This window comes from Pangasianodon hypophthalmus, chromosome 23 (genome assembly GCF_027358585.1).
Source record: "Pangasianodon hypophthalmus isolate fPanHyp1 chromosome 23, fPanHyp1.pri, whole genome shotgun sequence".
NCBI classification, from domain to species: Eukaryota; Metazoa; Chordata; class Actinopteri; order Siluriformes; family Pangasiidae; genus Pangasianodon; species Pangasianodon hypophthalmus.
The window spans coordinates 5,385,087-5,406,183 of NC_069732.1; the positions used below are offsets into that span (position 1 = coordinate 5,385,087).

The 21,097-nt window shown below is 36.4% G+C and overlaps 2 protein-coding genes across 2 annotated transcripts; both read right to left on the reverse strand.

Annotated features, from left to right (window-relative positions):
* Positions 1-2,283: 2,283 nt before the first annotated feature.
* LOC128317282 (vascular cell adhesion protein 1-like) lies at positions 2,284-11,459 on the reverse strand. The gene is made up of 10 exons (XM_053228678.1): positions 11,174-11,459; positions 9,345-9,596; positions 9,127-9,250; positions 8,918-9,030; positions 7,097-7,348; positions 6,670-7,002; positions 4,910-5,164; positions 3,631-3,882; positions 3,204-3,536; positions 2,284-2,689 (listed from the first exon to the last, which is right to left on the reverse strand). Exons 1-10 carry the CDS (start codon positions 11,457-11,459, stop codon positions 2,676-2,678), a joined length of 2,214 nt encoding a protein of 737 aa, XP_053084653.1. The 3' UTR covers positions 2,284-2,675.
* LOC128317283 (uncharacterized) lies at positions 11,456-16,337 on the reverse strand. Its single transcript, XM_053228679.1, has 7 exons — positions 16,055-16,337; positions 15,628-15,960; positions 13,833-14,084; positions 13,615-13,738; positions 13,406-13,518; positions 11,692-11,852; positions 11,456-11,536 (listed from the first exon to the last, which is right to left on the reverse strand). Exons 1-7 carry the CDS (start codon positions 16,335-16,337, stop codon positions 11,456-11,458), a joined length of 1,347 nt encoding a protein of 448 aa, XP_053084654.1.
* Between the last annotated feature and the right edge of the window lie 4,760 nt (positions 16,338-21,097).

Genomic DNA, 21,097 nt, shown 5'->3' on the forward strand with positions numbered 1-21,097 from the left:
TGTTTGTATATGAACATGACACACACACACACACACACACACACACACAAAAACCACCATGAATCTCCTATAGTCCTCCTCTTTTTGTTCAGACCAAAAGAACACTAAACTTGCAGTTCTGGGGTCTGTCCTTTTGGGTGATTTGTACTTTAACTGGACAATGTGTGTTTAGTCTACAGTATATGGGCAATAGCATATTCATTATTTTATTTCAAATCCAATATATTGTGATAGACAGCTAAAATAACAATAACGTTGTCAATGTCCAAACATTTATGGACGTGACTATACAAATATCTAGATAGAGATAAATGCATGAAGTATGTAATATTATATATGACACAGGGATTTGTTTGCACTTTTAATCATGAGTGAAGTACACACACACACACACGCACAATGACAGTGGGGTCTTAAAGTAGTAAAAATCACTCCCCTGTCTCAGCTCCAGTAAACAAAGGGCAGAGTAAATTACACGTGCCTAATGGCACGCTCTCCTTCTCCATTCCAGAAGAGTTTATGAGAAACACTGGGGTGTTAAAGACATAATCAGGATGGCTGCTGCAGCCTGCCAGGACTTTCCATTATAGTACACACTCTTGTTTGCACTCTGCTATGATTTTCAGACCAGCAATTTTATTATAAATAGTCTGGTAGTGTCTTTAATAATAAAATTTAAAACGCCTCATTAGTCAGTGCAAACGCAAACAGTCACCATCCACTTTATTAGGAACACCTGTACACCTGCACATTCATACAATTATCCAATCAGCCAATCATGTGGCAGCAGCACAATGCATAAAATCATACAGATACAGGTCAAGCACTTCAGGTAATGTTCACATCAAAGATCAGAATAAGGGGGAAATGTGCCCTCAGTTATTGGGTTATTGGTGCCAGACAGGCTTTTTATTTATTTATTTTATTTTATTTTATTTATTTATTTTTTTTGAGGATTTCCAAAACTGCTGATCTCCTGGGATTTTCACACACAGCAGTCTGTAGAGTCACTAGAAGGGTGCAAAAGACAAAAAAAATCTCATTGAGATAGTTCAGAGGAGGATGGCCAGATGAGTTTGAGCTGACCAGAACCACTCTTTACAACCATGGTGAGCAGAAAAGCATCTCTGAACACAAAACATATCAAATCTTGACGTGGATGGGCTACAACAGCAGAAATCCATGCTCCTGTCAGCCAAGAACAGGAATCTGAGGCTACAGAGGTCACAGACTGAAAATGGACAGCTGAAGATTAGACAAATGTTGCCTGGTCTCAGGCAATACTGTGAATTTCTGCTGCGACATGCAGATTGTGGGGTCAGAATTTGGCATCCATGAACCCGACCTGCCTTGTTACAACGGATCAGGCTGCAGATGGAGGTATAATGGTGTGAGGAATGTTTCACTTCCTGTTTCTTAAGGTCAGTCGAGCATCATTTGAATGCCATTAAGTATTGTTGCTGGCAACATACAGTACATCCCATTATGACTACAATTTAATTTTTTTTTTAAATTTTATTGTTTGCATTTTTCTTTGAATATAGACAACATCTTTCTTTCTTTCTTATATGGAAGAAATATTTTTATGAAAGAAAGATTTCTTATGTGAACAGAGCAGGTCTTCTTTTGGCCACGTGGTGGTGATATAAACAAGTGCACTGATCATTTCTTCTTCGCTATCTCCTAACGGTCTGCAACACGCACCACGCATGCGCAGTACGCTCCACACGTGTAGGAATTATTTTTCGAACTCTTATTCCAAAAATTTCCGCCTCTTACACTGGGTTCGGCGAGTGGCGCGCTTATTAGCCAATCGGCGAACTGACTGTAAATCTGAACCAATCGGAATGAAGGAGGCGGGATATGAGTACCCAGCCCTAGGAGAGAAGGCGATGGGTGTCTGAATACAGGTGGCATATTTACAAAAGAGCTAACCCTATATACTGATGCCTTAAAAATTATGAGAACATATAAAGCCAGGAAATTACTTGATTTATTTAATCAATATGACTTTATTACCAATTTGAATTAATCTCCTACAGTGTTTTTGTATTTGAATTATTTATTTAATTAATTAATTATTTTTGTGACATTATGTATTACAATTTGTTATATCTCAGTCTGTGAAGTTATAATTTCAATTAAGTTGGCCTGTTATGTTATTGTTCGTATTGTTCATATGCAAAATAATTTTTTTTTTTTAAAAAAAAGTCTGAATACAGGTGGCATGGAAACTGAGGAACATTAATGAGCTAGATGCTTTTCCACACAAGAAATGGGCAAAGAGTATTGTATTGTAAGCATTTATTGGAGGATAGAAAGTTTAAAGAATGCTCCATGATATACTGGCTTTGGGGGTTGAATAATACTGTACATGAATATTTGTGGTGAGAATTTGTTTTTTTTTTGTTTGAGCTATTAGTAGGAAGCTCAGCTTTGTTCTGAGAATTGCTCAAATATGTATTAATAAACTTTGTTTGACTGTTTTCAAAGGCCTTGGTTGAGATCTTTTCATTACATTTTTTCCACATGGCCAACTTTGCATGTTGCAGGTGATGAATAATTTTGAGTGCTACTATATGTTATAATTTCCAGATTGTTTCCAGTTGTCATACTTCCAAAATGCAAATTGCAGTTAAAGAAGTTGAAAGCTATGTAATAACACAGAACATTTCTTAGAGTTGATTACCTGAAAAGGGAAACAAAAAGAAGATTCATATACTTAGGACGTCAGTAGTGCATTCTTCATGTGTTCTCTTACTGTGTTTGAGAATTTATATTTTGTATACGGCTAATTAGTGAAAATAAAAATTAGTCCATGGACAGTTGATTACATTTCATTTTACATTTTCCAGCCTACATTCACACCAGTGACATCAGATTTACTTTCTACTGTCAGTGAGACTGCCCTTGTGTTCTAACAACAATAATAATAATAATAATAACAATACATTATTATTATTATTATTATTATTATTATTATTATTATTTACACCATCAAAGTTCTAACAGTGGTTATTATTCAGATAATATAGTTGTAAGTCTCATTAGTTACTCAGTTGAACTGAAGCTGAATGGCAAGTAAACTGAATAAAGAAAAAAAATGTCATGAAAAAATGCAATATAAAAATATACTACATATGTTATACTACATATACTTGTATTTACAGATATGTAAAGCCTAAAGACCATGAAACACTCACAGTGCACTGTAATGTTGAGAGGATCTGATGTCACTACAGGAGGAGGTTGAGGTCCTTCTGGTCCCAGTTTCAGTTCTGCCTCACATCTGTACTGAACTCCATCATCATCTTTGCTTGTGGAGATCCAGAGTGTATTAGAATAGTTTACTGGGGTTATGGAGGAATTGTGATCAGATTCTACACTTTTCACTAGATGTTGTCCTTTGTACCAGTTCACAGTGAGGAGATGAACAGGAGCAACATTCTGAACATCACACTGGAGCTCGTACTGGCTGCCTTCAATCATCGGCCCTGTGTGACCCACAGTGCTGATGGAAACCCGGTCTGGACGCTCTGTGGGGAAAGAGTAGAAATTCTATCATACTGTGTGTGCAGAACAGGGCATAAGTTATTATACCTCAAAGCCAACAGGTAAGATACAACTCACTGTAAACAGTAACTTGGAGAGTGAGTTCGCACTGCTCGTTTGCGTTGATGTAGCAAAATGGTTTTATGTCCCAGTGTGTGAGGCTCTCTACCCTCCAGGTGATGAACTGGACATCGTCCACCATGTCTACTGCTCCCTCCGATGCCTCCCAGCCCATGCCATGGTGGTTGATGGTTGTGGAACAGTTAGCTGAGGCTGAAGCCCCAAACTCCACAGCTAACTTAACAGGCTGAAGTTTAATGGGACAATCACCTGCCAAAACATATTGCTCCATTTCAATCATTTTACTATTAATACTGAGAAATGATACTATTAATGGAGAAAGATACTTCTGGTCATTTGTTTTGAAAACATTTTTGAAAAATTTGAAACATTTTAAAAATGGCATGTTAATAACATTTCTCATATGGTTTTAAGTGTCACCTACACCTAGGTTTTTTTTGTGAGATTTGTTCATTTTTTTTAGATACATGTTCAGTTTAGTCAGTATGGGTTTCCTCCAGATTCTTGGGTTTCCTCCCTTTTGCCAGAAGCACACCAGTAGGTGAACTGGATACTATAAATTGCCCCTACATGTGAATGAGTGTATGATGCATGGTGCTCTGTAATGGACTCCATCCAAGGTGTATTCCTGCCTCGCAGGTGAGACCTTGACCAGGATGAAGCAGTTATTGAAGCTGAATGAATGAATGTTCAGTTTACTTTCCAAGCATATTCTTTTACAGCTCATTGAGCAGGATGCCCAAGAACAATGTCTCAAAATGACAGACTGACTTACTGACTATCCGTTGCATTGAATGTCACAGTAAATATATTCCTTTGCTGCCAGAAAGATGGACAAGTACAACTGTGTTCATTTTGGGACAGCAGCACCTGCATACAGGAGCCTTAAGTGCTGTAAAGTTGCACATGTATCACCTTTCAATTGATTTACTCCTTCCAAAGCCTCCTGGACATACGTAGGCATGATAAATGTTGAACAATAAATATAATCTTTGTTGTTAATTATAATAATACATTTTATTGTAAATCTTATATTATAATAATCAATTTACAGCAATCTGGACTGATGTGCCATCCTGAGTTTTGTTCCTGCCTAACGTCAAAGTGTTCCCGGGATAGGCTCCAGATCCCTGACCAGGATAAAGTGTTACTGAAGATGAACAGGCTAAACATGCTGAAGTGGTTATCAATCTCACACCACATTTAGTAGCTAACAAATACCATCTGATTGCATATATTCTCTTGACTTCATTTACACCAGTGACATCAGACTTACCTTCTACCCTCAGTGAGACTGTCCTTGTGTCACTCCTGAGGTCATTCGTAGCAGTGCACGTATATACACCATCATCATCAAGCGAGGCTTCAGAAATTGTCAGTGTTGTTTGCCGCCTCCCAGTGACCCGAGTTTTACTTTGAAAGCTCCATGTCACTTCAGGCTCTGGATTTCCCTCAGCAGTGCAGCTCAGAGACACGGCTCCACCTTCCTTCACTACTTCTGTTGAACTGTCTGGCCCAATTTCTGGGCCATCTGTGGAGAAGTTTTACACAAGCAAATCTCTAATATAATGCTGTGTATGTAGCTGTAGTATAGCTGAATAGTCATCAATATATTTGAAATATCAAAATCACACAACACTCACACAACAATTTACATTAGAAGCAAAAGTTAAGATTGAGAATGCTGATGGGGTTATGTTCCATCTTGCAATTTTAGCAATGATATAAGCATTTTTAAGTTTCTATTATAAAATGAAACTCATTCGTTGTCTAGGAGGAAAAAGGCACATTTGTTAATTCATTTCTAGAGGAAATCAGGTATTTATGGGTATAAAGTCACAACAGAGCATGTCACTCAGAAAAAGTGCATTCCCAACAATATCTTGTTAGGATTTTCACATTACATATTTCTGAGCAATTTGTGAATCAGTAGTAAGGTAGTGTTATAAAGCATTCATATTCAGGCTGAAGTTTAATGGGACAATCACCTGCCAAAACATATTACTCCATTTCAAACCGTGATGAACTTCAACAAATATTACAAAAAGTAACAACTTAAAAATCTGGCTTAAAAAGTCATTGACTGCATCTTTAATGAATGCTTTATAACACTACCTCACTACTGATTCACAAATTGCTCAGAAATATGTAATGTGAAAATTCTAACAAGTTATTGTTGGGAATGCACTTTTTCTGAGTGACATGCTCTGTTGTGACTTTATACCCATAAACACCTGATTTCCTCTAGAAATGAATTAACAAACGTGCCTTTTTCCTCCTAGACAACGAATGAGTTTCATTTTATAATAGAAACTTACAAATGCTCATATCATTGCTAAAATTGCAAGATGGAACATAATCCCATCAGCATTCTCAATCTTAACTTCTGCTTCTAATTTAGTTACTGTAATAATATGCTTTCAAATGAATAACTGAGCAATAAACATTAAGGACAGAAAATAAGCAAAATATTTAAGTATCATATGACACAAGGGAAAGAAATAGACACAAGAAACATGATTACCTGAAAAAGGGGAAGAAAAAGAAGATTGATATAATTAGGAAGTCAGTAGTGCATTCTTCGTGTGTTCTCTTACTGTGTTTGAGAATTTATATTTTGTATACAGCTAATTAGTAAAACTAAAAATTAGTCCATGGACAGTTGATTACATTTCATTTTACATTTTCCAGCCTACATTCACACCAGTGACATCAGATTTACTTTCTACTGTCAGTGTGTTCTAACAACAACAACAACAGTAATAATAATAATAATAATAATAATAATAAATTATTATTATTATTATTATTATTTACACCATCAAAGTTCTAACAGTGGTTATTATTCAGATAATATAGTTGTAAGTCTCATTAGTTACTGAATTGAACTGAAGCTGAATGGCAAGTAAACTGAATAAAGAAAAAAACATGTCATGAAAAAATGCAATATAAAAATGTAGTATAACATAACATATGTTATACTACATATACTTGTATTTACAGATATGTAAAGCCTAAAGACCATGAAACACTCACAGTGCACTGTAATGTTGAGAGGATCTGATGTCACTACAGGAGGAGGTTGAGGTCCTTCTGGTCCCAGTTTCAGTTCTGCCTCACATCTGTACTGAACTCCATCATCATCTTTGCTTGTGGAGATCCAGAGTGTATTAGAATAGTTTACTGGGGTTATGGAGGAATGGTGATCAGATTCTACACTTTTCACTAGACTTTGTCCTTTGTACCAGTTCACAGTGAGGAGATGAACAGGAGCAACATTCTGAACATCACACTGGAGCTCGTACTGGCTGCCTTCAATCATCGGCCCTGTGTGACCCACAGTGCTGATGGAAACCCGGTCTGGACGCTCTGTGGGGAAAGAGTAGAAATTCTATCATACTGTGTATGCAGAACAGGGCATAAGTTATTATACCTCAAAGCCAACAGGTAAGATCCAACTCACTGTAAACAGTAACTGGGAGACTGAGATAGCACTGCTCGTTTGTGTTGATGTAGCAAATTGGTTCTATGTCCCAGTGTGTGAGGCTCTCTACCCTCCAGGTGATGAACTGGACATCGTCCACCATGTCTACTGCTCCCTCCGATGCCTCCCAGCCCATGCCATGGTGGTTGATGGTTGTGGAACAGTTAGCTGAGGCTGAAGCCCCAAACTCCACAGCTAACTTAACAGGCTGAAGTTTAATGGGACAATCACCTGCCAAAACATATTACTCCATTTCAATCATTTTACTATTGATTATGGAGAAAGATAATTGTACCTCTGATCATTTGACTTTTGTTATGAGATCAGATTATAACTAGAATATGTGTAATCTCAAAGAATAAAAAACAGTTTCCATTTTAATTTGGAGAGCACATTGAGTTTTATGAAAAGAGTTGCACGTAGCCTTTTACAACATTTGGTTGTATACTATACTGGAATTGGTTGGTGCATAAATAAAGTTTCTCATATAGTTTCAGTGGCTCCACCCGCTTCCTGGGAACATAGAGAAGTCAGACTACTTACATTCAAAATAAAAATCTTACTTTGGTCAATCTAAAGCGAATAGACATGGCCCTGACAGAACATGACTGGCAAGTAGACACACCATGCTGTCCTGATTGGTTGGATGTTCATTAGTTTTATCTCTCCTGTTTACAGATGGCAGAGGCAAGCGATACTGGATCTCTCTCTCTCTCTCTCTCTCTCTCTCTTACTCTGAGGTGATATTTTTTATAGAAGCTACCAAACCGTGATGAACTTCAACAAATATTACAAAAAGTAACAACTTAAAAATCTGGCTTAAAAAGTCATTGACTGCATCTTTAATGAATGCTTTTTTAACACTACCTCACTACTGATTCACAAATTGCTCAGAAATATGTAATGTGAAAATTCTAACAAGTTATTGTTGGGAATGCACTTTTTCTGAGTGACATGCTCTGTTGTGACTTTATACCCATAAATACCTGATTTCCTCTAGAAATGAATTAACAAATGTGCCTTTTTCCTCCTAGACAACGAATGAGTTTCATTTTATAATAGAAACTTACAAATGCTCATATCATTGCTAAAATTGCAAGATGGAACATAATCCCATCAGCATTCTCAATCTTAACTTCTGCTTCTAATTTAGTTACTGTAATAATATGCTTTCAAATGAATAACTGAGCAATAAACATTAAGGACAGAAAATAAGCAAAATATTTAAGTATCATGTGACACAAGGGAAAGAAATAGACACAAGAAACATGATTACCTGAAAAAGGGGAAGAAAAAGATGATTGATATAATTAGGAAGTCAGTAGTGCATTCTTCGTGTGTTCTCTTACTGTGTTTGAGAATTTATATTTTGTATACAGCTAATTAGTAAAACTAAAAATTAGTCCATGGACAGTTGATTACATTTCATTTTACATTTTCCAGCCTACATTCACACCAGTGACATCAGATTTACTTTCTACTGTCAGTGTGTTCTAACAACAACAACAACAGTAATAATAATAATAATAATAATAATAATAATAATAATAAATTATTATTATTATTATTATTATTATTATTATTATTTACACCATCAAAGTTCTAACAGTGGTTATTATTCAGATAATATAGTTGTAAGTCTCATTAGTTACTGAATTGAACTGAAGCTGAATGGCAAGTAAACTGAATAAAGAAAAAAAATGTCATGAAAAAATGCAATATAAAAATATACTACATATGTTATACTACATATACTTGTATTTACAGATATGTAAAGCCTAAAGACCATGAAACACTCACAGTGCACTGTAATGTTGAGAGGATCTGATGTCACTACAGGACGAGGTTGAGGTCCTTCTGGTCCCAGTTTCAGTTCTGCCTCACATCTGTACTGAACTCCATCATCATCTTTGCTTGTGGAGATCCAGAGTGTATTAGAATAGTTTACTGGGGTTATGGAGGAATGGTGATCAGATTCTACACTTTTCACTAGATGTTGTCCTTTGTACCAGTTCACAGTGAGGAGATGAACAGGAGCAACATTCTGAACATCACACTGGAGCTCGTACTGGCTGCCTTCAATCATCGGCCCTGTGTGACCCACAGTGCTGATGGAAACCCGGTCTGGACGCTCTGTGGGGAAAGAGTAGAAATTCTATCATACTGTGTGTGCAGAACAGGGCATAAGTTATTATATCTCAAAGCCAACAGGTAAGATACAACTCACTGTAAACAGTAACTTGGAGAGTGAGTTCGCACTGCTTGTTTGTGTTGATGTAGCAAATTGGTTCTATGTCCCAGTGTGTGAGGCTCTCTACCCTCCAGGTGATGAACTGGACATCGTCCACCATGTCTACTGCTCCCTCCGATGCCTCCCAGCCCATGCCATGGTGGTTGATGGTTGTGGAACAGTTAGCTGAGGCTGAAGCCCCAAACTCCACAGCTAACTTAACAGGCTGAAGTTTAATGGGACAATCACCTGCCAAAACATATTACTCCATTTCAATCATTTTACTATTGATTATGGAGAAAGATAATTGTACCTTTGATCGTTTGACTTTTGTTATGAGATCAGATTATAACTAGAATATGTGTAATCTCAAAGATTAAAAAACAGTTTCCATTTTAATTTGGAGAGCACATTGAGTTTTATGAAAAGAGTTGCACGTAGCCTTTTACAACATTTGGTTGTATACTATACTGGAATTGGTTGGTGCATAAATAAAGTTTCTCATATAGTTTCAGTGGCTCCACCCGCTTCCTGGGAACATAGAGAAGTCAGACTACTTACATTCAAAATAAAAATCTTACTTTGGTCAATCTAAAGCGAATAGACATGGCCCTGACAGAACATGACTGGCAAGTAGACACACCATGCTGTCCTGATTGGTTGGATGTTCATTAGTTTTATCTCTCCTGTTTACAGATGGCAGAGGCAAGCGATACTGGATCTCTCTCTCTCTCTCTCTTTCTCTCTCTCTCTCACTCTGAGGTGATTTTTTTTTATAGAAGCTACCAAACCGTGATGAACTTTAACAAATATTACAAAAAGTACCAACTTAAAAGTCTGGCTTAAAAAGTCATTGACTGCATCTTTAATGAATGCTTTTTTAACACTACCTCACTACTGATTCACAAATTGCTCAGAAATATATAATGTGAAAATTCTAACAAGTTATTGTTGGGAATGCACTTTTTCTGAGTGACATGCTCTGTTGTGACTTTATACCCATAAATACCTGATTTCCTCTAGAAATGAATTAACAAACGTGCCTTTTTCCTCCTAGACAACGAATGAGTTTCATTTTATAATAGAAACTTACAAATGCTCATATCATTGCTAAAATTGCAAGATGGAACATAATCCCATCAGCATTCTCAATATTAACTTCTGCTTCTAATTTAGTTACTGTAATAATATGCTTTCAAATGAATAACTGAGCAATAAACATTAAGGACAGAAAATAAGCAAAATATTTAAGTATCATATGACACAAGGGAAAGAAATAGACACAAGAAACATGATTACCTGAAAAAGGGGAAGAAAAAGATGATTGATATAATTAGGAAGTCAGTAGTGCATTCTTCGTGTGTTCTCTTACTGTGTTTGAGAATTTCTATTTTGTATACAGCTAATTAGTAAAACTAAAAATTAGTCCATGGACAGTTGATTACATTTCATTTTACATTTTCCAGCCTACATTCACACCAGTGACATCAGATTTACTTTCTACTGTCAGTGTGTTCTAACAACAACAACAACAGTAATAATAATAATAATAATAATAATAATAAATTATTATTATTATTATTATTATTATTATTATTATTATTATTATTATTTACACCATCAAAGTTCTAACAGTGGTTATTATTCAGATAATATAGTTGTAAGTCTCATTAGTTACTGAATTGAACTGAAGCTGAATGGCAAGTAAACTGAATAAAGAAAAAAAATGTCATGAAAAAATGCAATATAAAAATATACTACATATGTTATACTACATATACTTGTATTTACAGATATGTAAAGCCTAAAGACCATGAAACACTCACAGTGCACTGTAATGTTGAGAGGATCTGATGTCACTACAGGAGGAGGTTGAGGTCCTTCTGGTCCCAGTTTCAGTTCTGCCTCACATCTGTACTGAACTCCATCATCATCTTTGCTTGTGGAGATCCAGAGTGTATTAGAATAGTTTACTGGGGTTATGGAGGAATTGTGATCAGATTCTACACTTTTCACTAGATGTTGTCCTTTGTACCAGTTCACAGTGAGGAGATGAACAGGAGCAACATTCTGAACATCACACTGGAGCTCGTACTGGCTGCCTTCAATCATCGGCCCTGTGTGACCCACAGTGCTGATGGAAACCCGGTCTGGACGCTCTGTGGGGAAAGAGTAGAAATTCTATCATACTGTGTGTGCAGAACAGGGCATAAGTTATTATATCTCAAAGCCAACAGGTAAGATACAACTCACTGTAAACAGTAACTGGGAGACTGAGATAGCACTGCTCGTTTGTGTTGATGTAGCAAAATGGTTTTATGTCCCAGTGTGTGAGGCTCTCTACCCTCCAGGTGATGAACTGGACATCGTCCACCATGTCTACTGCTCCCTCCGATGCCTCCCAGCCCATGCCATGGTGGTTGATGGTTGTGGAACAGTTAGCTGAGGCTGAAGCCCCAAACTCCACAGCTAACTTAACAGGCTGAAGTTTAATGGGACAATCACCTGCCAAAACATATTACTCCATTTCAATCATTTTACTATTGATTATGGAGAAAGATAATTGTACCTCTGATCATTTGACTTTTGTTATGAGATCAGATTATAACTAGAATATGTGTAATCTCAAAGATTAAAAAACAGTTTCCATTTTAATTTGGAGAGCACATTGAGTTTTATGAAAAGAGTTGCACGTAGCCTTTTACAACATTTGGTTGTATACTATACTGGAATTGGTTGGTGCATAAATAAAGTTTCTCATATAGTTTCAGTGGCTCCACCCGCTTCCTGGGAACATAGAGAAGTCAGACTACTTACATTCAAAATAAAAATCTTACTTTGGTCAATCTAAAGCGAATAGACATGGCCCTGACAGAACATGACTGGCAAGTAGACACACCATGCTGTCCTGATTGGTTGGATGTTCATTAGTTTTATCTCTCCTGTTTACAGATGGCAGAGGCAAGCGATACTGGATCTCTCTCTCTCTCTCTCTCTCTCTCTCTCACTCTGAGGTGATTTTTTTTATAGAAGCTACCAAACTGTGATGAACTTTAACAAATATTACAAAAAGTACCAACTTAAAAGTCTGGCTTAAAAAGTCATTGACTGCATCTTTAATGAATGCTTTATAACACTACCTCACTACTGATTAACAAATTGCTCAGAAATATGTAATGTGAAAATTCTAACAAGTTATTGTTGGGAATGCACTTTTTCTGAGTGACATGCTCTGTTGTGACTTTATACCCATAAACACCTGATTTCCTCTAGAAATGAATTAACAAACGTGCCTTTTTCCTCCTAGACAACGAATGAGTTTCATTTTATAATAGAAACTTACAAATGCTCATATCATTGCTAAAATTGCAAGATGGAACATAATCCCATCAGCATTCTCAATCTTAACTTCTGCTTCTAATTTAGTTACTGTAATAATATGCTTTCAAATGAATAACTGAGCAATAAACATTAAGGACAGAAAATAAGCAAAATATTTAAGTATCATATGACACAAGGGAAAGAAATAGACACAAGAAACATGATTACCTGAAAAAGGGGAAGAAAAAGATGATTGATATAATTAGGAAGTCAGTAGTGCATTCTTCGTGTGTTCTCTTACTGTGTTTGAGAATTTCTATTTTGTATACAGCTAATTAGTAAAACTAAAAATTAGTCCATGGACAGTTGATTACATTTCATTTTACATTTTCCAGCCTACATTCACACCAGTGACATCAGATTTACTTTCTACTGTCAGTGTGTTCTAACAACAACAACAACAGTAATAATAATAATAATAATAATAATAAATTATTATTATTATTATTATTATTTACACCATCAAAGTTCTAACAGTGGTTATTATTCAGATAATATAGTTGTAAGTCTCATTAGTTACTGAATTGAACTGAAGCTGAATGGCAAGTAAACTGAATAAAGAAAAAAACATGTCATGAAAAAATGCAATATAAAAATGTAGTATAACATAACATATGTTATACTACATATACTTGTATTTACAGATATGTAAAGCCTAAAGACCATGAAACACTCACAGTGCACTGTAATGTTGAGAGGATCTGATGTCACTACAGGAGGAGGTTGAGGTCCTTCTGGTCCCAGTTTCAGTTCTGCCTCACATCTGTACTGAACTCCATCATCATCTTTGCTTGTGGAGATCCAGAGTGTATTAGAATAGTTTACTGGGGTTATGGAGGAATGGTGATCAGATTCTACACTTTTCACTAGATGTTGTCCTTTGTACCAGTTCACAGTGAGGAGATGAACAGGAGCAACATTCTGAACATCACACTGGAGCTCGTACTGGCTGCCTTCAATCATCGGCCCTGTGTGACCCACAGTGCTGATGGAAACCCGGTCTGGACGCTCTGTGGGGAAAGAGTAGAAATTCTATCATACTGTGTATGCAGAACAGGGCATAAGTTATTATATCTCAAAGCCAACAGGTAAGATCCAACTCACTGTAAACAGTAACTGGGAGACTGAGATAGCACTGCTCGTTTGTGTTGATGTAGCAAATTGGTTCTATGTCCCAGTGTGTGAGGCTCTCTACCCTCCAGGTGATGAACTGGACATCGTCCACCATGTCTACTGCTCCCTCCGATGCCTCCCAGCCCATGCCATGTTGGTTGATGGTTGTGGAACAGTTAGCTGAGGCTAAAGCCCCAAACTCCACAGCTAACTTAACAGGCTGAAGTTTAATGGGACAATCACCTGCCAAAACATATTACTCCATTTCAATCATTTTACTATTGATTATGGAGAAAGATAATTGTACCTCTGATCATTTGACTTTTGTTATGAGATCAGATTATAACTAGAATATGTGTAATCTCAAAGAATAAAAAACAGTTTCCATTTTAATTTGGAGAGCACATTGAGTTTTATGAAAAGAGTTGCACGTAGCCTTTTACAACATTTGGTTGTATACTATACTGGAATTGGTTGGTGCATAAATAAAGTTTCTCATATAGTTTCAGTGGCTCCACCCGCTTCCTGGGAACATAGAGAAGTCAGACTACTTACATTCAAAATAAAAATCTTACTTTGGTCAATCTAAAGCGAATAGACATGGCCCTGACAGAACATGACTGGCAAGTAGACACACTATGCTGTCCTGATTGGTTGGATGTTCATTAGTTTTATCTCTCTTGTTTACAGATGGCAGAGCCAAGCGATACTGGATCTCTCTCTCTCTCTCTCTCTCTCTCTTACTCTGAGGTGATATTTTTTATAGAAGCTACCAAACCGTGATGAACTTCAACAAATATTACAAAAAGTAACAACTTAAAAGTCTGGCTTAAAAAGTCATTGACTGCATCTTTAATGAATGCTTTATAACACTTCCTCACTACTGATTCACAAATTGCTCAGAAATATGTAATGTGAAAATTCTAACAAGTTATTGTTGGGAATGCACTTTTTCTGAGTGACATGCTCTGTTGTGACTTTATACCCATAAATACCTGATTTCCTCTAGAAATGAATTAACAAACGTGCCTTTTTCCTCCTAGACAACGAATGAGTTTCATTTTATAATAGAAACTTACAAATGCTCATATCATTGCTAAAATTGCAAGATGGAACATAATCCCATCAGCATTCTCAATCTTAACTTCTGCTTCTAATTTAGTTACTGTAATAATATGCTTTCAAATGAATAACTGAGCAATAAACATTAAGGACAGAAAATAAGCAAAATATTTAAGTATCATGTGACACAAGGGAAAGAAATAGACACAAGAAACATGATTACCTGAAAAAGGGGAAGAAAAAGATGATTGATATAATTAGGAAGTCAGTAGTGCATTCTTCGTGTGTTCTCTTACTGTGTTTGAGAATTTATATTTTGTATACAGCTAATTAGTAAAACTAAAAATTAGTCCATGAACAGTTGATTACATTTCATTTTACATTTTCCAGCCTACATTCACACCAGTGACATCAGATTTACTTTCTACTGTCAGTGTGTTCTAACAACAACAACAACAGTAATAATAATAATAATAATAATAATAAATTATTATTATTATTATTATTATTTACACCATCAAAGTTCTAACAGTGGTTATTATTCAGATAATATAGTTGTAAGTCTCATTAGTTACTGAATTGAACTGAAGCTGAATGGCAAGTAAACTGAATAAAGAAAAAAACATGTCATGAAAAAATGCAATATAAAAATATACTACATATGTTATACTACATATACTTGTATTTACAGATATGTAAAGCCTAAAGACCATGAAACACTCACAGTGCACTGTAATGTTGAGAGGATCTGATGTCACTACAGGAGGAGGTTGAGGTCCTTCTGGTCCCAGTTTCAGTTCTGCCTCACATCTGTACTGAACTCCATCATCATCTTTGCTTGTGGAGATCCAGAGTGTATTAGAATAGTTTATTGGGGTTATGGAGGAATGGTGATCAGATTCTACACTTTTCACTAGATGTTGTCCTTTGTACCAGTTCACAGTGAGGAGATGAACAGGAGCAACATTCTGAACATCACACTGGAGCTCGTACTGGCTGCCTTCAGTCATCGGCCCTGTGTGACCCACAGTGCTGATGGAAACCCGGTCTGGACGCTCTGTGGGGAAAGAGTAGAAATTCTATCATACTGTGTGTGCAGAACAGGGCATAAGTTATTATATCTCAAAGCCAACAGGTAAGATCCAACTCACTGTAAACAGTAACTGGGAGACTGAGATAGCACTGCTCGTTTGTGTTGATGTAGCAAATTGGTTCTATGTCCCAGTGTGTGAGGCTCTCTACCCTCCAGGTGATGAACTGGACATCGTCCACCATGTCTACTGCTCCCTCCGATGCCTCCCAGCCCATGCCATGGTGGTTGATGGTTGTGGAACAGTTAGCTGAGGCTGAAGCCCCAAACTCCACAGCTAACTTAACAGGCTGAAGTTTAATGGGACAATCACCTGCCAAAACATATTGCTCCATTTCAATCATTTTACTATTGATTATGGAGAAAGATAATTGTACCTCTGATCATTTGACTTTTGTTATGAGATCAGATTATAACTAGAATATGTGTAATCTCAAAGAATAAAAAACAGTTTCCATTTTAATTTGGAGAGCACATTGAGTTTTATGAAAAGAGTTGCACGTAGCCTTTTACAACATTTGGTTGTATACTATACTGGAATTGGTTGGTGCATAAATAAAGTTTCTCATATAGTTTCAGTGGCTCCACCCGCTTCCTGGGAACACAGAGAAGTCAGACTACTTACATTTAAAATAAAAATCTTACTTTGGTCAATCTAAAGCGAATAGACATGGCCCTGACAGAACATGACTGGCAAGTAGACACACCATTCTGTCCTGATTGGTTGGATGTTCATTACTTTTATCTCTCCTGTTTACAGATGGCAGAGGCAAGCGATACTGGATCTCTCTCTCTCTCTCTCTCTCTCTCTCACTCTGAGGTGATATTTTTTATAGAAGCTACCAAACCGTGATGAACTTCAACAAATATTACAAAAAGTAACAACTTAAAAATCTGGCTTAAAAAGTCATTGACTGCATCTTTAATGAATGCTTTTTTAACACTACCTCACTACTGATTAACAAATTGCTCAGAAATATGTAATGTGAAAATTCTAACAAGTTATTGTTGGGAATGCACTTTTTCTGAGTGACATGCTCTGTTGTGACTTTATACCCATAAATACCTGATTTCCTCTAGAAATGAATTAACAAACGTGCCTTTTTCCTCCTAGACAACGAATGAGTTTCATTTTATAATAGAAACTTACAAATGCTCATATCATTGCTAAAATTGCAAGATGGAACATAATCCCATCAGCATTCTCAATCTTAACTTTTGCTTCTAATTTAGTTACTGTAATAATATGCTTTCAAATGAATAACTGAGCAATAAACATTAAGGACAGAAAATAAGCAAAATATTTAAGTATCATGTGACACAAGGGAAAGAAATAGACACAAGAAACATGATTACCTGAAAAAGGGGAAGAAAAAGAAGATTGATATAATTAGGAAGTCAGTAGTGCATTCTTCGTGTGTTCTCTTACTGTGTTTGAGAATTTCTATTTTGTATACAGCTAATTAGTAAAACTAAAAATTAGTCCATGGACAGATGATTACATTTCATTTTACATTTTCCAGCCTACATTCACACCAGTGACATCAGATTTACTTTCTACTGTCAGTGTGTTCTAACAACAACAACAACAACAATAATAATAATAATAATAATAATAATAATAATAATAATAATAATAATTTATTATTATTATTATTATTATTATTATTATTAATATTATTATTTACACCATCAAAGTTCTAACAGTGGTTATTATTCAGATAATATAGTTGTAAGTCTCATTAGTTACTCAGTTGAACTGAAGCTGAATGGCAAGTAAACTGAATAAAGAAAAAAAATGTCATGAAAAAATGCAATATAAAAATATACTACATATGTTATACTACATATACTTGTATTTACAGATATGTAAAGCCTAAAGACCATGAAACACTCACAGTGCACTGTAATGTTGAGAGGATCTGATGTCACTACAGGAGGAGGTTGAGGTCCTTCTGGTCCCAGTTTCAGTTCTGCCTCACATCTGTACTGAACTCCATCATCATCTTTGCTTGTGGAGATCCAGAGTGTATTAGAATAGTTTACTGGGGTTATGGAGGAATGGTGATCAGATTCTACACTTTTCACTAGATGTTGTCCTTTGTACCAGTTCACAGTGAGGAGATGAACAGGAGCAACATTCTGAACATCACACTGGAGCTCGTACTGGCTGCCTTCAATCATCGGCCCTGTGTGACCCACAGTGCTGATGGAAACCCGGTCTGGACGCTCTGTGGGGAAAGAGTAGAAATTCTATCATACTGTGTATGCAGAACAGGGCATAAGTTATTATATCTCAAAGCCAACAGGTAAGATACAACTCACTGTAAACAGTAACTTGGAGAGTGAGTTCGCACTGCTTGTTTGTGTTGATGTAGCAAATTGGTTCTATGTCCCAGTGTGTGAGGCTCTCTACCCTCCAGGTGATGAACTGGACATCGTCCACCATGTCTACTGCTCCCTCCGATGCCTCCCAGCCCATGCCATGGTGGTTGATGGTTGTGGAACAGTTAGCTGAGGCTGAAGCCCCAAACTCCACAGCTAACTTAACAGGCTGAAGTTTAATGGGACAATCACCTGCCAAAACATATTGCTCCATTTCAATCATTTTACTATTGATTATGGAGAAAGATAATTGTACCTCTGATCATTTGACTTTTGTTATGAGATCAGATTATAACTAGAATATGTGTAATCTCAAAGAATAAAAAACAGTTTCCATTTTAATTTGGAGAGCACATTGAGTTTTATGAAAAGAGTTGCACGTAGCCTTTTACAACATTTGGTTGTATACTATACTGGAATTGGTTGGTGCATAAATAAAGTTTCTCATATAGTTTCAGTGGCTCCACCCGCTTCCTGGGAACATAGAGAAGTCAGACTACTTACATTCAAAATAAAAATCTTACTTTGGTCAATCTAAAGCGAATAGACATGGCCCTGACAGAACATGACTGGCAAGTAGACACACCATGCTGTCCTGATTGGTTGGATGTTCATTAGTTTTATCTCTCCTGTTTACAGATGGCAGAGGCAAGCGATACTGGATCTCTCTCTCTCTCACTCTCTCTCTCTCTCTCACTCTGAGGTGATATTTTTTAGAGAAGCTACCAAACCGTGATGAACTTCAACAAATATTACAAAAAGTAACAACTTAAAAATCTGGCTTAAAAAGTCATTGACTGCATCTTTAATGAATGCTTTATAACACTACCTCACTACTGATTCACAAATTGCTCAGAAATATATAATGTGAAAATTCTAACAAGTTATTGTTGGGAATGCACTTTTTCTGAGTGACATGCTCTGTTGTGAGTTTATACCCATAAATACCTGATTTCCTCTAGAAATGAATTAACAAACGTGCCTTTTTCCTCCTAGACAACGAATGAGTTTCATTTTATAATAGAAACTTACAAATGCTCATATCATTGCTAAAATTGCAAGATGGAACATAATCCCATCAGCATTCTCAATCTTAACTTCTGCTTCTAATTTAGTTACTGTAATAATATGCTTTCAAATGAATAACTGAGCAATAAACATTAAGGACAGAAAATAAGCAAAATATTTAAGTATCATATGACACAAGGGAAAGAAATAGACACAAGAAACATGATTACCTGAAAAAGGGGAAGAAAAAGAAGATTGATATAATTAGGAAGTCAGTAGTGCATTCTTCGTGTGTTCTCTTACTGTGTTTGAGAATTTCTATTTTGTATACAGCTAATTAGTAAAACTAAAAATTAGTCCATGGACAGATGATTACATTTCATTTTACATTTTCCAGCCTACATTCACACCAGTGACATCAGATTTACTTTCTACTGTCAGTGTGTTCTAACAACAACAGTAATAATAATAATAATAATAATAATAATAATAATAAATTATTATTATTATTATTATTATTTACACCATCAAAGTTCTAACAGTGGTTATTATTCAGATAATATAGTTGTAAGTCTCATTAGTTACTGAATTGAACTGAAGCTGAATGGCAAGTAAACTGAATAAAGAAAAAAACATGTCATGAAAAAATGCAATATAAAAATGTAGTATAACATAACATATGTTATACTACATATACTTGTATTTACAGATATGTAAAGCCTAAAGACCATGAAACACTCACAGTGCACTGTAATGTTGAGAGGATCTGATGTCACTACAGGAGGAGGTTGAGGTCCTTCTGGTCCCAGTTTCAGTTCTGCCTCACATCTGTACTGAACTCCATCATCATCTTTGCTTGTGGAGATCCAGAGTGTATTAGAATAGTTTACTGGGGTTATGGAGGAATGGTGATCAGATTCTACACTTTTCACTAGATGTTGTCCTTTGTACCAGTTCACAGTGAGGAGATGAACAGGAGCAACATTCTGAACATCACACTGGAGCTCGTACTGGCTGCCTTCAATCATCGGCCCTGTGTGACCCACAGTGCTGATGGAAACCCGGTCTGGACGCTCTGTGGGGAAAGAGTAGAAATTCTATCATACTGTGTGTGCAGAACAGGGCATAAGTTATTATATCTCAAAGCCAACAGGTAAGATCCAACTCACTGTAAACAGTAACTTGGAGAGTGAGTTCGCACTGCTTGTTTGTGTTGATGTAGCAAATTGGTTCTATGTCCCAGTGTGTGAGGCTCTCTACCCTCCAGGTGATGAACTGGACATCGTCCACCATGTCTACTGCTCCCTCCGATGCCTCCCAGCCCATGCCATGGTGGTTGATGGTTGTGGAACAGTTAGCTGAGGCTGAAGCCCCAAACTCCACAGCTAACTTAACAGGCTGAAGTTTAATGGGACAATCACCTGCCAAAACATATTGCTCCATTTCAATCATTTTACTATTGATTATGGAGAAAGATAATTGTACCTCTGATCGTTTGACTTTTGTTATGAGATCAGATTATAACTAGAATATGTGTAATCTCAAAGATTAAAAAACAGTTTCCATTTTAATTTGGAGAGCACATTGAGTTTTATGAAAAGAGTTGCACGTAGCCTTTTACAACATTTGGTTGTATACTATACTGGAATTGGTTGGTGCATAAATAAAGTTTCTCACATAGTTTCAGTGGCTCCACCCGCTTCCTGGGAAC